A 15,095-nucleotide genomic window follows, 5' to 3' on the forward strand; every position below is an offset into this window, starting at 1 on the left:
CAAAAGCTGTGGAATCAATATGGCATTGAGGAGTCAGTGTCATCTATAATGCCTCTTTTCAAGTGAAATTACTAGAGATACCAATTTTTTTGCAGATTGGTTCTCTAAACAAAGAAGACCACAAGTTGCAGCAACAGAATGAGAGTAGGGCAGCAGTGGGAATGAGCAGCAGGTAGTATAACCCTGGTGTACAGTACTGCTGTGGATCAAGCACTGTGGTACATGTGACCTAACATTCAGATTTAGGATTTAAATGTCTGTACACTCTCAATTGTTTGATTGTAGTATTTTTTTAGGAAGGGTAACTCTCTGGCTACAATATATAGTAATCTGACAGTATGATGATCTTTTGAGCTTGTAGTTTTTTTCTTGAAGCATGCTTTTAAAATTCAGTCTTTCCTGTGTGATTGAATACTTTGACCTCATGGTATTTTCCACTGAAGCAAGTCAATGAAGAAATCAGACTGTTAAAAGAAAGAACATTATTGCCAAGCAGGAATGTTTTCTTACATAGTAATTGTATTTATTTAATAATGTACTTTCTTAAAAATTTGCAAAGCTAATGTTACACAATTAAAAGAAATAACTCCTCACAGCTAATATATTAAAATACTTGTCAATTGACCTGGAAAAAAAGGAGAAACTATTTTTACAGGTAAATACAGATATCCGCTATAGTAGTTTTCCATTTCTACTATACAGAGAGTAAATTCAGGCAGTATTGATAAATTATGTCACTAAAATGATAATTAGTACTATGGTATTTGAAGTACGATAGAGAGGGCTCATTAAAAATGTTTACAGAAATCATTATAAGTATTTTTTTAAAAAGTTTAAGTGGTGATTCCATTGCTTTCATTTTGGCCATTTATTGTAGCTAATAATTGTGTGCCTTTTCTTACTGTGCATTCCATTGTCTCTGTCATTTTCATTGTTGGTTTTTGCTCTTCTGGCCCCCCAGATTTTTTTCTTGAATGTTGTTGCCAAACCAATCAAAATAAAAATATCCATTGTTACTTAAAAGGAAAAGAAAGAAAATGGACATGAGAGTAACCATACATTTGCATTTGAAAAAAATATACTTTGTATTTTAGTTATACTGTGTTTTCTTTTCCTTTTTAAAAGCAAAATTCTTGTGAACAAATCTGCTTTTCCAAAGGCTGGATCCTACAGTCTGTGTAACTCCTGACTTTCCATTTACTTTGACAGCTGGGGATCTTCAAAGGGTGCGGGCAGGAGTAAGGGTTGATGTCCTGTCCCAGCAAAGCTAATGGTGTAAAGCCTATTGAATTATTTTGGTTTGGGATTTGATTCTGTGATTTCAGATAGTTAAAGTTTTGTTTCTAATTCAATTCTTATTGCAAGCTCTGCATGTTTCTTCCTGGTATAATTGAAAGGAAAACATATGGAGGCCTTCCAGAAAATCGTTTAGGGATTTTTTTTTTTTAATTTTTTTTTTTTTTTATTTATTTATTTTTTACTTTAGTGATTATGTTTTTGTTCAGTCTGGGTTATTTTTATTTCAATGCAGCTCACCAGTAATTCTACTTCTTTGAGCTCATTCTGAGCAGCTTGGAAGATAAAATGAACCTTGAGGCTGTGATCCTGCAGTATATGTGCAAGCAAAATTGGATATGTGCAAAGACTTTCTGATCTCATTGAGGAGTCTTGTGTTCACTGAGACACTAGAAAGAGGCCTTTTAATAAAATATATGCCCTAGCCAGGAATAAAACAGGCATTTCTGTTGATCTGTAAGGAATCTGTCAAAACTTCTCTGATCAGGCTTTTTTACTATCCCATCTTGAGTCCTTTTTTTAATGACATCTATTATCAGATTGAAATGGCGATTGAGACACTGCAAAAGTCTGATGGTCTGTCCACTCACAGAAGCTCTCTTCTCAACAGCCATGTAAGTTGTCTCTTCTTCACATACACTCTCTCTTGCTTGTTCTGCATGCTTAGCCTGCCTCTAAATGTTTGTTTTATTTTATTATTACTTTTTGCTCTTAATCTTCCCATCTTAGTTGCTTGTAATCTTCTACTACACCTCCCATGGCTTTATTTTGTCAGATTAAATGTCTTTATGGTATATTGCAGAGTGTTACCTGTTTCCTATGCTGTACACCTGTGTTAGGATGAGTTAACACATTTGACTGTTTTGCGGGTTACAGTGTAAATGTCAAGCTAAGGTTCAATTAATTCTAAATTAGCTGGATTTTGGTATTTTAAATACAATTGTCTACATCATAAGAACTGTACCATATACTAATTTTGTGGCATGTGAAGAGGAAGAGAAGAAACAAACAGCGCACCTAAATAATATATTTAGGTTATTCTTAGGCGTTTCTTCATTTATTCTGACTAGAGAGTTTATTTTGAAATGTCTTATTTAAGAATCCTAAGGATCCTTCTGATGACCTGGTAAAAATTGAAAGCAGTGCCTTAATTTGAAGAAATTAAGAAATGTCTTATTCATCTGCCTTTTACTTTGTTCTTATCCTGCAAGTCTTACAGTAAGTTAAGAACTTTTCATAGGCAAAGCTAAAAGATATTTGCAGAAAACATCATTTCCAAATATAGTGATAAGTTCATTATATATAACTTTAAAATAAAGGAAAAAGAACAAATTAATTTTAAACTTATTATATAAATAATATTATTACTTTGTAAGTTGTTAGAATTTCTGAATTTTTTTTTCTGTTGTTACCTATGGTTTTGAATTTTGTATTTTTGCCATGTTGATTGGTTTGTATTCATATTACTTTTTTTTTCCTTCTCAGCTTTACTTATTATATAAATTCAAATACCATTATTGCTTTATGGAAGAAATTGAAATTTAGTTTGCACTCTGAATGTAGAATATGATAGTAGAGATTATCCTTTGTAAATAAAATTAAAAATGTATACTTTAGAAGGTTTGGGTTTGGATTTGGATTTTTTTCTCCTGTAGGGGTCTGTTTTTGTTGAAATTAAAATTAAAAATGTTTTGTGGAGAATTTAGGCAAACTGTTTTTTCTTAAACTTAAAATTTAAAGAGGAAAACTGTATTACAAAAAGTTACAGGAAATTATGTACAGAAAGACATTTAGATTCCACCTTATGTGCTTCCAAAATAATTATTTTGAAGATAAGGTGACATCAAAATTATTATTTAAATAATAATATATATTATTGGACTGATAATATCAAAATCATTGTTTAAATGTCATTTTTAACAGACTCTAACTTTTTTGGGAATGTTTTAGAACTATCCAGAAAGACTTAAAACATTAGAACTATTCTAAGTTTGTGCTTAAACCTGTTAGGAAGTCCATAGTCTTTGTATAAAACCAAGAAAGATTATAAGATAAGCTGCAGTGCCTCTGTAAGCTGTGTTTCACTCATTCCTAGTTCTAGGCACTATTCACAGTGTCTTCCTAATAACAAGATTTGCACAGAAGATCACAGTCTTTCCAGCTGTGAAGACTTACCATGGTATTTCTTGACTGTCAATGCTTTGTGAAAAATACTGTGATAGGGATGTATCTTTGACTCTGTGGGGAAAGAAAAATTTAAAACAACCCTTGTACACATTTTTGTGGCAAAAAGTTTTTCCTGCATTTTTTGTCTTTTTGAAAGAAATTTAAAATCTAGATCAAGCCTATAGGATGCTTTGCCTGTTTTTAAAGCACTGCTTTTTGTCTTTAAACTCAAGGACAGTGTAAAGGAAATTCAAGTGTAGATGTACTCTTTGTCTCTTTAAATTTTTCTTGAATTTGCCTTCTAATGGTTTGGTTTGGCATTTATTAAAATAATAGGCTTAACAGATTTTAAAATAGAATTCTAAATTGTGTTTTTAATTAACTTATACACTTAGCAGGTGATAAATTAATTTGTGGAAATAGTTTCGTTTGGGATTTAAATTTTCACCCTTTGATACCTCAATGAGGTTTTGTAGGATTTTTTTTCCCTAAGTACATCAGTTCTCATTTTAAGGAGTTCATAATTTCTCCTCTGTTTTCTTTTGTTTCTTGATGTATTTCTGCATGGGATCAACTTACTCAACTAATTGATAGTTGAGTGTTTTATAAATGTTGCAGCTTAAAATCACACTCAGTTTTACAGGTGTGGCTCTGTAAATATTTCATACCTTTCCCCATCTTACCAGTACATTATGGTCAGTACTACAAATTTATAAGCTGTGACTCAAACCTGAACAGTTTTAGCTTGATAGAAAAATGTTTGGATTCTTTAAAATAATACTTGGATTCCATTTTCTCTTAAAATCATCAATTAACTGCACTTTTTCTTCCAGGCTATAATCTATCAAGCAAGGGTTTCAAGCCCTTACTACTAAGTAACTCCTTCCAAGAGCAATAATTCTTATATTGCACTTAACTTTTGATTCAGGTTTTTTGTGTGTTGAATAATGCAAATTATGTTTGAAATAACATCTGTTAGAAATTAATATAATTAATGAAGTGCACTCAAAGTGATTAATAATAGATCAGAAACCATCTGGAGGAAAATATATTTAATGCTACATACAACTTAATTACAAAATAATTAATTTTTGTTTGTCAGTCTTTTGGGATTGACAGAGTTTATCCCCATGGGGAAGGCAGAAGTACTTCATGTTCTGTATCGTTCTGATTCAATTCTAGATGTAATAATATATGACAAGTGTTATATAAAAGTATTAATAAAATTAGAGATGTAATAACAGATTCTCAACATGGATAGATTACAACTGTTGAAAGTCATAATTACCTTTGTTTGTAAGCCAAGACAGGCTTATGTCCGATCACTAGTGAAATAAGTTTAATACATTCACACAAAACTCAAATATTAACAATTATACCTTTTCTTCAGCTGTATGTCAAAACAATAGATGCTCAGTTTGGAAGCACTTGTAAATGTTAGTACATATAAAACAATGATAAGTGATGATTCACTGTACTTCTTCATTTTCTTTATTTGAAATGCAAAATTGCCTGCAAACCAAGCTAAACATTTTATGTCTTGGAAGCATTTGCATCTTCTCTCTGTATTTTTCTACAGCTTAGAAAATTCTAGGGATCCATGACAAGTACTGAGAAAAATAAGGAAAATGTTGACTTATCAAAAAACTAAAACAATGAATTTTAATGTATTTTCAGACTATATTGGTTTTTATATATTTTGTCATTTTCCTTTAATATTGAATCTAGGAGTATTAAATTGTCCTTTTAACTTTTTTTTTGTATATTAGCAACAGCTAGAGGTGTTTCATGAGTGTGCTGTACTTAGAATATGCAGTGATGTTACATAAAGTCTCTTCTTGCATGTTTCTAATTATCTACCACAATTACATTAAAAGATTACCGTTTTCCCAATAAACTCATTCTGTTCCTTTTGGAAGTCAAAGGCAAGCAGGCTACAGCTGAAAGGGTTTGTATCCGTAATGATTCATAGACGTACCAATTATTTTCAATGTTACCTAGGTAGCTCTTTGACTTTTATGCAGTAGCTTTTTTCTTATCTGTATCTTAATGTTTTTTAATAACAGACAAAGAGAAACAGTATCATATTCCAGATCTACAAATACATTAATTACTTATTATGCCCAAGGAGTTTGTTTTCTGCAATTTATGTGTATTACATTCATGATTCCTTTATTCTATGTGGTACTAACAATTTTTCTCCAAAGCATCAATACCTTTATCACATACTGATGTGTGGTACTGAATAAAAATATTTTAAGAAAAGGGCACTTTCCTGAAGTCACAAGTGCAGTGAATTCTGCTATTCCCTGATAATTCTGAAGATATTAAAGCATTATTGTTTAACTACCATTTAAAGACATTCTGAAGAAAGAAGTAATTTTTTAATAGACCTGAAGAGTGGTTCCAACTGACAGAAGTTAATGCTGTATGGCTACGATATTTTTAATAAAGTATATAATAGAGTTTGTTTTTTTCTGTCTTGTATGTGATATAGCTTCAATGGCTTTTAGACAACTATGAAACTGCAGAAGGAGTGAGCCTTCCAAGAAGTACCCTTTACAATCATTACTTACGACACTGTCAGGAGCACAAGTTGGATCCAGTCAATGCTGCCTCCTTTGGAAAACTCATACGGTCAATCTTCATGGGACTACGGACCAGAAGACTTGGAACTAGGTTTGTGCAATTGAAATCCTGAATTATAATAAAAAATAAAGGTAATAATTATGAGTAAGAAAGTAGTCTGCTAGGAAAAAGAATACATAAGACCTGCATTAAAATATTAGTGTTTCTGTCATGTTGAACAGTTGAACAATTCTATGTTTTTTCAAGATATTATAGTTTTATTTCTTCTGCTTTTGACAGTTTATATGTTTATATTTTGGTAACTACACATCAGATTTTTATCATTATAAATAAAACATAGTTTTCCATTTGGAAATCACTAAGAATACTGTTTGCCCATAACTAGATAAAATGTATTTATTTACGGTTCACTTTTCTTACTCAAGTGGAGTGCAAGTTAATATGCTGATAATATTTGTTTAAAAGAGTGAATTAATTTCTCAAAGGTAGTAAAATGACACTCATGTAAAACAGGTATGACAGGAGAGCCAGACCTGATTTGTGTATGTTGTTTTCCAGTCAATGTAAATTGTAAAGTAAATGTAATGTGAATATGTAAAACTAGTATTATTGCTCTTTTAATTCTTGCTCTTTCATAAAGGGGGAACTCCAAATATCATTACTATGGGATTCGTGTCAAGCCAGACTCTCCTCTTAATCGACTACAAGAGGACATGCAATATATGGCCATGAGACAACAGCCCATGCAGCAGAAACAGAGGTAAAGTGTGAAACACAACTAATCGCACTATTTCTAGTTCATCAAGTCTTGCTTTTCCTCACATGGACAAGTTTGGATTCCTGTTCAGCTTTTTTGCTGTGAAAACCAAAGTGTGCTGAATACCGAGTTGATGTCAATGATGTCAGGCACCGGTCAATGTGAAAGAATATTTACCTAGAAATTGTCATGAATTTGCAGAAAATAAATAATAATAAAATGGCCAATAATATGAACAGATTCTTAACTGTATTAAATTCTTGTCCCACAAGCTGAATAAAAGCAGTAAGAGATTTAACTTCAAACATTCCTGTTTCTTTTCATTGTTGTATCATTTTTTGTTCACACTTCTTATCAGAGAAGTTGCTATTAAGTTGCTTGGAATTTATTTCATGTCCCTGTGAAGAATTAATATGACCACAATGGTTTGCCTCCAAGTACATGTAAGTATGTTCCCTTAGTATAAGTTGTTCCTGAGGAACCCGTAAGAGCTCAGAAGGTAGTTGAAAGCTGTGGCACAGGGCTGTACAGGTGATGAAAAAATGTGTGAATAAGCATATTAAAAACTATGTTAAACAGAAAATTTTAGGGGAAAAACTGGAAATGAGTACATTTCTTTGAAATTAATTTTGATTTGACTGGTGTCACTAGCCAGTAATATTACCCTAAAGTAAAATATGTTAGATGCATAATTTCATGACACTCATAGATAGAAGAGCACTGTATCAAGCAAGTCACCTTTAGAGCATATACTCCTCCAAAAACATTCAGTTGAATGGCAGTTTGGTATAGTGTACCAAGCATATTTTGTGTCCTTGTACACAACTGAGATATGGAAAACACAACTTCAAACTATTATTTCAAACACAAAGATCATTTTGATCTGAAATGATTTTACTGTCATTTCCAGACAGTACAGATTATTTACCACACTAAATGAAAGCTCATGATAAGGTATATGATCTTAACTATCTTTTGCTGAGATAATACAGGAGCATGAGATGTCTCATAATAACATCATATAGAAAATGCTTGTTACAAAAACTGTGGCAGGATTATATAGTAAAGAATGATGATAGATATTTACAAAATCTCCCAGCAAGTTTATTTTACCCACTCAATCTCATACACTTAGACATTTCATTCACTTGCATTCAAAATTACATATGTGCACCAAAACATATGCCACAATGGTGTAGCTGGAATAATTTCTGGAAAAATGATGCCAGTCAGCTAAACATTGTCACATCTTTTGTCTTCTTTGTGATTCACAAAGAAAAAATAATTTTGGAATTTCATTATATAGCTGTTAGAACTGGATATTTCTTTTTGTATTATTTGCTTGATTATTTTATTTAACACTACTGTATGTCTTACATAGTTCCCTTATTTTCCTTACCTAAGTATGTTTGGCATCATTTTCTTAACTTTTAGTCAGTATGTTCCTTGATTATATCTGAACAAAATCACACATATGGCACTGTGTGCACTTCTGTGCCCCGTGTTTTGCACTTGCACACATGTACCTGCACCAACATGCACCCAATTCAGGCTCAATTCACACCAATCCTAAGCTCTGCTGCAAGAATCTGTAAAGGTGTTGATGAGGGGTGGGAACTGGAAGGTACCGTTATGCACAATAGCTGGCTGTTACATTAAAAATACTGGGCTCTAGGAGGCTTAGTATTTAACTTCAGTGTTTCATATATGATGGTATGTGTTCTTATCATTGTTATCCAAGTGTATTGAAAGATTCTAGTGGGATTTATTAACAGAGAACTAAAAAACTGAATATTGTAATTTTCATTATTGTGGTAATCTTTCTCTTTTGTCAGCTTATTAATATTTCTAGTGGTTCTTTCGTCTTTTAAATCAGTGGTAAATTGCAGTCAATATACTTTTTTTCTGGGTAATTACTCCAATTCTACCATCTCTATCAGACACATCTAATTGAATATATACTTCTAGTTCTCTTCAGCAAAGGCTGCAGACTGAATCTGCGCCTCATTTTTCTTCATTCCTTTTCTTAATTTGGGGACTGTGAACCTTTTGGATTTCCATAACTTCAATATCCCAAAGCACTCATTTTGAAGTCTTCATTATCCTCAGACAGTATTGTTGTTTCTTCTTAAAAGTAATGAAACATTACCTTTGTATTACAAAATTATGTCAATCTGTGTCAAAAGGGAATGTTTTGATTCTTTTTGGTATAAATTTGCTGGTGTAACAATACGCTGTTACTAAGCTAAATTCTACCAGAAATTTGGAGTACTGCTGGAATATCACCTTTGTGAATTCTGTAATGCATTGTTAACACTCTGGCTTCCCTTAGTTGTTTTTTCTTCTGTTTTTTACAAAGTAAGAAAGAATCTCTAAATTCTTTTGACACTTGTCCTGAAAATTTTATTTTGAGATAGAAAAATCAAACTCAGTGTTTCATTTATGAAGAAGTAAACAGAAAGGATAATTTTGTACTTGATATTTTTGCAGGTATAAGCCTATGCAGAAAGTGGATGGAGTTGCAGATGGCTTCACAGGAAGTGGTCAACAGACAGGCACATCTGTTGAACAAACTGTAATTGCCCAAAGTCAACATCATCAACAGTTCCTAGGTATGAAAACAGGTTTTATACAGCTATATAAGTAAGTAAGATGAACTTTGTTTTCACACTGAATATCAAGCCAGACTAGTAAAATAGTTGCGTCTGAAGTTATCATGCCCTCTCTAAAATCCTTACTCCCAACAGAACAGAAAGGCACTTAAATTACACTTTATGTAATTTAAGTCTTATGTAATATTTAATATGCATCATGTAAGTATAAAACGAAAAATAGGAAAAAAACCAGTGTGAGATATACTTCATATTACATAAATATGAAGTTGTTTGCATAATTATATTAAATGTGCTTATTGAAATTCCTGCTATGAAAGTCGTTTCCTTCATGTGCATTACAGTGCATTTTATTTCATGAAAGTTGCCACAGGGGGATGGTATTGCACTACTATGCAGGTTAGCCACCCCTGTCTGTTTTGAAAGGGTGTTATAGTTTTGTCAGTGGAAATAGACAAATAGTTTCAACTGAAAACCTAAAGGTCATGTTTTAAAATATCCAAATAGTGGATTTGTTGACCAGTTAAGCATGTATTCCAGTCATAGAAAAAAATCATAATTTAGTTAATTGTTTACGTAAAAAGAGTACTTGGCTGTGCTGATAGAGTGTGCTATTAGTATAGGCTTAATTGGTTGGGATTTTCAACCACCAAATCCTTTGGCTTGATTTTGGTATTACTAAAACCGTTTGGAGTGTAAGGTATCATTAAAATGTTTTGAATCTTCTTTTCCAGGTACCTTTCAGTCCAGTATTTTTATCTTACCAGCTTGTCTCTTGGAAACATTTGTGGCAAATAGTAAAAGCACACATTGGCTCTACTTGAAAGTCTAGTAAATGTCAAGTAAAAATGTATATTGAGTTTATTAAGCTCCATCACACCTGGCTGCGTGGAAACTCTTCAGCTGAGCAACAAAAAAAATTATTCAAGGATTAGTCTCTCCTGCACTGACTCTACATATTTTCTCTGTAATAGTCTGAAAAAGCATGTGTTAGGTTTTCCATATAGGTATATTATATACACGATAGCATTTTAATCTATTCAAGTATAATTTTGTATTTTTTACTAGAAATTATTAATGTATTTAGTATTTTGGCATACAACAGGATTAAATAATTTCCCCTTTGAATATTATGACCTTTGGGAATTTATTTCTATGTATAATCCTTATTTTTTTTTAACCATACTGTAACTGGCACCTCTTTCATTATGTTGTCATGACAACAGATGCATCTCGAGTACTGCCAGAGTTTGGAGAAGTTGAAATGTCTTCTCTGCCAGATGGTACTACCTTTGAGGACATCAAATCACTACAGAGTCTTTATCGAGAGCACTGTGAGGTATTTCCTATAAACCATTTATTTTCGAAAGTTCATGACTTTTACTGAAGGCCAGTACAGGAGAACAGTGCCAAATATATATTGCAGCCATGATAGTGGCATGTGACTTTTCCCACAATATTTTACTTATCTCAATGAAATGGAGAGCAAAAAGGGTTTTCTGAATGATCCCCTTTAGCAGGGAAAGAGTTACATGTAATAAATATTGAGAATGAAATGTTGTTACATGTATGTTTTTCTTTATGTTAGACTTTAGATTGTATATGCAGATATTTGGTTTAGTTGTAGGAAATGTAAATCAGGTTAGATTATAATTTTATTTTCTAGCAGTAACATTTTTATCGTATTGAAGAAACATTAAGACATTTAAGCTACATTTGATACTGAACAATATGTCTTTCAAAATTATTTTTGAAGGTGCTTCAACTTATAAGGCATTATGTAAAGGAGTAACATGTCAGGTTTACTTTTGTTTGCAGTAGCAGTAGATATTTTCTGTTCCTAAATTCCTCTGATATGTTTACATAGGCCATGCTAGTTCCCAGAGGCTTCCATGCAAGTCTCTGTGTACAACAATTTATCATGCTGGATAATTTATGGGTATCAAAGGTAATAAAACAGGTGCCATTTATAACTTGAGAAATATAGAGTTTGCCTTGGTTCCACTCTGTGATGAATGAAAAGAGCTGTAGATGTAGTTGGAGTTGGGAGTGGAGGGATTCTGGGTAAAAGACAATACGATCTCATGTTTCATTTTTTTCAGGCAATACTGGATGTGGTTGTTAATCTTCAATTCAGCCTGATAGAAAAATTGTGGCAAACTTTCTGGCGCTATTCTCCTTCTGCTCCACCTGATGGCACTCCTGTTAATGAGCCAAGGTCAGTAAATGTTTTTCTTTGTTTAATGTGTCTCATGATAATGTAAGTGTGAAATTCAAAAAATCTTATTAGTTTTGAGGTAGTAATTTTTTCTCCTATGATTATTTTCCAAATTGAATTTACGTAGTCTGCCTGTTTTGTATAGCCGGGTATATGCCAAAGGACTGTCTTGGAACAGTTGTGTCATCCATGGAGGTATTTTGCATAGACAACTACAGTGAAGTTGTCTCTTCCCAATATTCAATCCACTTCTTTTAAGCCAAAAGGATCATTCATACGTCTGCACTATTTATGAGCTGTGGGAGCCTTATGGAGACATTTCTTAAATCCATTTCCACATGAGACAACATGTAAATAAGTTATATTGGGTGCAACTGAGACATCTATGATGCCTGTATAAAAAAGTACATTTTAACACAAAGGTTTTTACCTGCTGTAAATCATAGAATCATAGAAACTTTAGGTCAGCAAAGTCAAATTCAACTGTTAACCTAGTGCTGCCATGTTAGCTGCTAAACCACGCCCCTAGGTGCCATAAATGCATTATCATTTATTGATTTGCTACATTTTTTTAACACCAGCAATCTGAGTGAAATAGAAAGTCGACTTCCTAAAGCAAAGCTGATTACCCTGTGCAAGAATGAGTCTATTCTGAAATGGATGTGTAACTGTGACCATGTGATGTACCAGGCTTTGGTGGAGATTCTCATTCCTGACGTCCTTAGACCTATTCCTAGTAAGTTCAACACCTGAAATATTTTGTAAAGATTTTTCCGCAAGCATTTATATGATGGAGATGTACTTCTGTCTCACAGGGCAACATAAGAAAAATATTTGGAAGTTATAAAATACTGTATAAGTTATCCTTAGTTTTGTTGTGTAAGGAGTTGTGCTGGGAAATGCCTACATCACAGACTAATCTTTGATTAGCCTGGAAGAGAACTGTGGTCTCTATGATTCCATGTTTGGAGAGGTGGTCCTTTATCCCTAACTGCTGAAATCAATTCTAATAACTGTTAAGGCAATGAAAAATTCCTAGTCCAATTTATTGCTCTAATCTACTGTTTTCCTGTCATACATCCTGCATGAAATAGTGAGTGATTGTCCAGTTATACCACCATTGCCAGGAGCAGAGCTTTCTTTTCAAATTTAATTTTACTAGAATCTGTCATTGCTCTAGCAATGTATTTTTATGCCTGTTTTTGGTAGAAAACAAATTGATGTGAATGAAGTTTAACTCCTTCATGAAGTATTTATTCTCTCACTGTCCTAAATATTATACTGCAATCATGTTAGCAACCCACTAAAACCCTCATAATTCCTATGTACTATCTTCTTCCAATGAAAAAAAACCAGTAATTACTTTAAAAAGTTGCACTGATTTTTTTTTAATTAGGGCTGTAAGTAGTTTTGCAGGTAACAAAGCTATATTGTCATGCTGTGAACACCTCCTCTGCTATAGTGAGTCAAGCAGTAATAAGCACTCAGTAAGAATATTTGGTGGTAGTGCCTTGCAAAAAAGTTTTATTGACTTATTGCTTGCCAGTGGAATAAAATCAGATTTTAGCAAATTATGGATAATACCAAAAAAATTGAAACTGGAAATGTATAAAATATGAAGGTTTGCCATTTACAATGCACATTTTACCTTTTGTGTAAGAAACAAGCAAGTTCTTGGTAGCAATTGAAATAATTTGTGCATCTATAAAGCAGAATAAAGGAAAAATGTTTTCTTAAATACATGCAATTATTGACAACTATTACTTGTGTAAATTATTTTGCATTGGTTTATATATTTAAGGTTTTACTTCTCTAATGTCAATACCATTAGGTAAGATTTTAGAGTAATATAGTGTATCACAAACAATTAGGTAATAATAAAAACTCCCACAAATTTAATTATAACATTTAATAGGTTGAATGAAAACTCTCACTTGCAAAAGCAAGTTAATTTCTGAATAAAAAGGTAGAACAGACAGTTTTTCATCAAGTCTGATCCTCTCTTTTTCAGTTGCTTTTCCTGTAAAGCCTGGCAGTCTCTAGAGAGATGTTTAAATTATATCATGCTGTCTTCCTGCCTTGCTTTGTATGACGCATTGGGCATTGCCAGTACAGGATTTCAAGAAAATGGGACAAAATCAATTAATATCAATAACTAGATGCATCATGTCCTTTTCATGCTATTTCTTTCTTTCTAGAATAATGAGTCATATTTGAATAATTGATAACTACTGTGTTTGACATTCCTGTTTTGGGGATGGTTATCAGACTGTTGGATTCAAACACATCATCTGATCCCAGGACAAATTCATTCCAAGACACTTCTGCCTCCTTTTTGTGAACAGTCCAGTGGTTTTCTGCTCACAATTGCACTCACTGAACTACCTTTGGAAGACAGCTAACATATTTTCTTACTTTATCCTTTAGGACCAGCTAACTAAATGGCTTTTTTAGCAGCTTCCCTTTAAATGATGGGCCATCCAAATTTCTTCTTCATTGTTAAACGGTTAAAATCGTATGATTTTTTTAAACTCCTGCTTTTGAATAAAAGCATCTCCAGTCATTACAAGAGACTAAAATAATGGGTTATGGTTGAATATAACAAAAATGCAGCTGGGTGAAGCAGACAAATTTCTCATCGTCTGTGGGAAAATAGCAGTTTATTGGAAAGTTTGGATTCTGTAGAGGTGCTGGGACTATGAACGCTTCATTAAAGGCATGTTTATGATTTTTTTGAATAAATGGGAAGATAACAGCAGCTGCTGCTCAAAATAGGGAAAAATATTAATTTGAAAGGGACTTGAAGAAAGCATAATTTTTTCAAAGTTTGTTGTTGTTTTGGGTTTTTTGTTTAGATCTTTAGTGTTTTTTCTTTTAGACAAGTCCTATTGTTGATACATATTACTAGACTAGAAAAAAAATAGACTGTTGAAGAAAAAAATTTTTAACCTCTGTGTTAAATTTATCAGCTGAAATATTTCGCACCCACAGAATGAGTGAAGAATTGCTGTATATAAAACAACAAATTCCGTTTCCTAAGAAAGTGAAATGCTGTCCATTGGAGTAAGGAATAAAGACTATAATTATCTAATGTCCTGTTATGTTTTAGAATGGACGTCTTGCATCTTTTCACATGGCAGAATGGACAGTAACAAATTTGCTTGTGAGTTAGTTTCCATGATAGGTAGAGAATTTATGCAAAACACACTTCCATGCCATATTACACAATTCTAGACAAACAAAAAATTGAAGTAATGGAAAGACTGTAAAGCTCAGTTTTGTACAAGTCAGAGGGGTTTTGGTTCAGAAGTCAAGCTTTTTAGGTGCTTAGGCAAATCAAACTTTCCATAATTGCCATTGCCACATCTTTTAGTGCGTGACTAGCAGCACTTAATGATTTAGGCCATTCACTTTTCACCATGCTTATGATACAAAGATTCTTGAAAGAGTTCAGATG

At 32.7% G+C, this 15,095-nt stretch overlaps 1 protein-coding gene across 4 annotated transcripts in view; it reads left to right on the forward strand.

The window, feature by feature from the left end:
- RFX3 (regulatory factor X3) overlaps positions 1-15,095 on the forward strand; it is a 105,567-nt gene that overhangs the window by 79,804 nt on the left and 10,668 nt on the right. For 3 of the 4 annotated variants that reach the window (XM_053932589.1, XM_053932590.1, XM_053932591.1), the window contains 7 exons: positions 1,836-1,910; positions 5,960-6,141; positions 6,692-6,811; positions 9,299-9,420; positions 10,647-10,759; positions 11,523-11,638; positions 12,220-12,374. In XM_053932589.1, the coding sequence (XP_053788564.1) occupies positions 1,836-1,910; positions 5,960-6,141; positions 6,692-6,811; positions 9,299-9,420; positions 10,647-10,759; positions 11,523-11,638; positions 12,220-12,374 (883 nt within the window). The remainder of the gene's footprint in view (positions 1-1,835; positions 1,911-5,959; positions 6,142-6,691; positions 6,812-9,298; positions 9,421-10,646; positions 10,760-11,522; positions 11,639-12,219; positions 12,375-15,095) is intronic. The other variant, XM_053932592.1, reaches the window with a different exon arrangement.

This window comes from Vidua chalybeata, chromosome Z (assembly GCF_026979565.1).
Source record: "Vidua chalybeata isolate OUT-0048 chromosome Z, bVidCha1 merged haplotype, whole genome shotgun sequence".
Classification (NCBI taxonomy): Eukaryota; Metazoa; Chordata; class Aves; order Passeriformes; family Viduidae; genus Vidua; species Vidua chalybeata.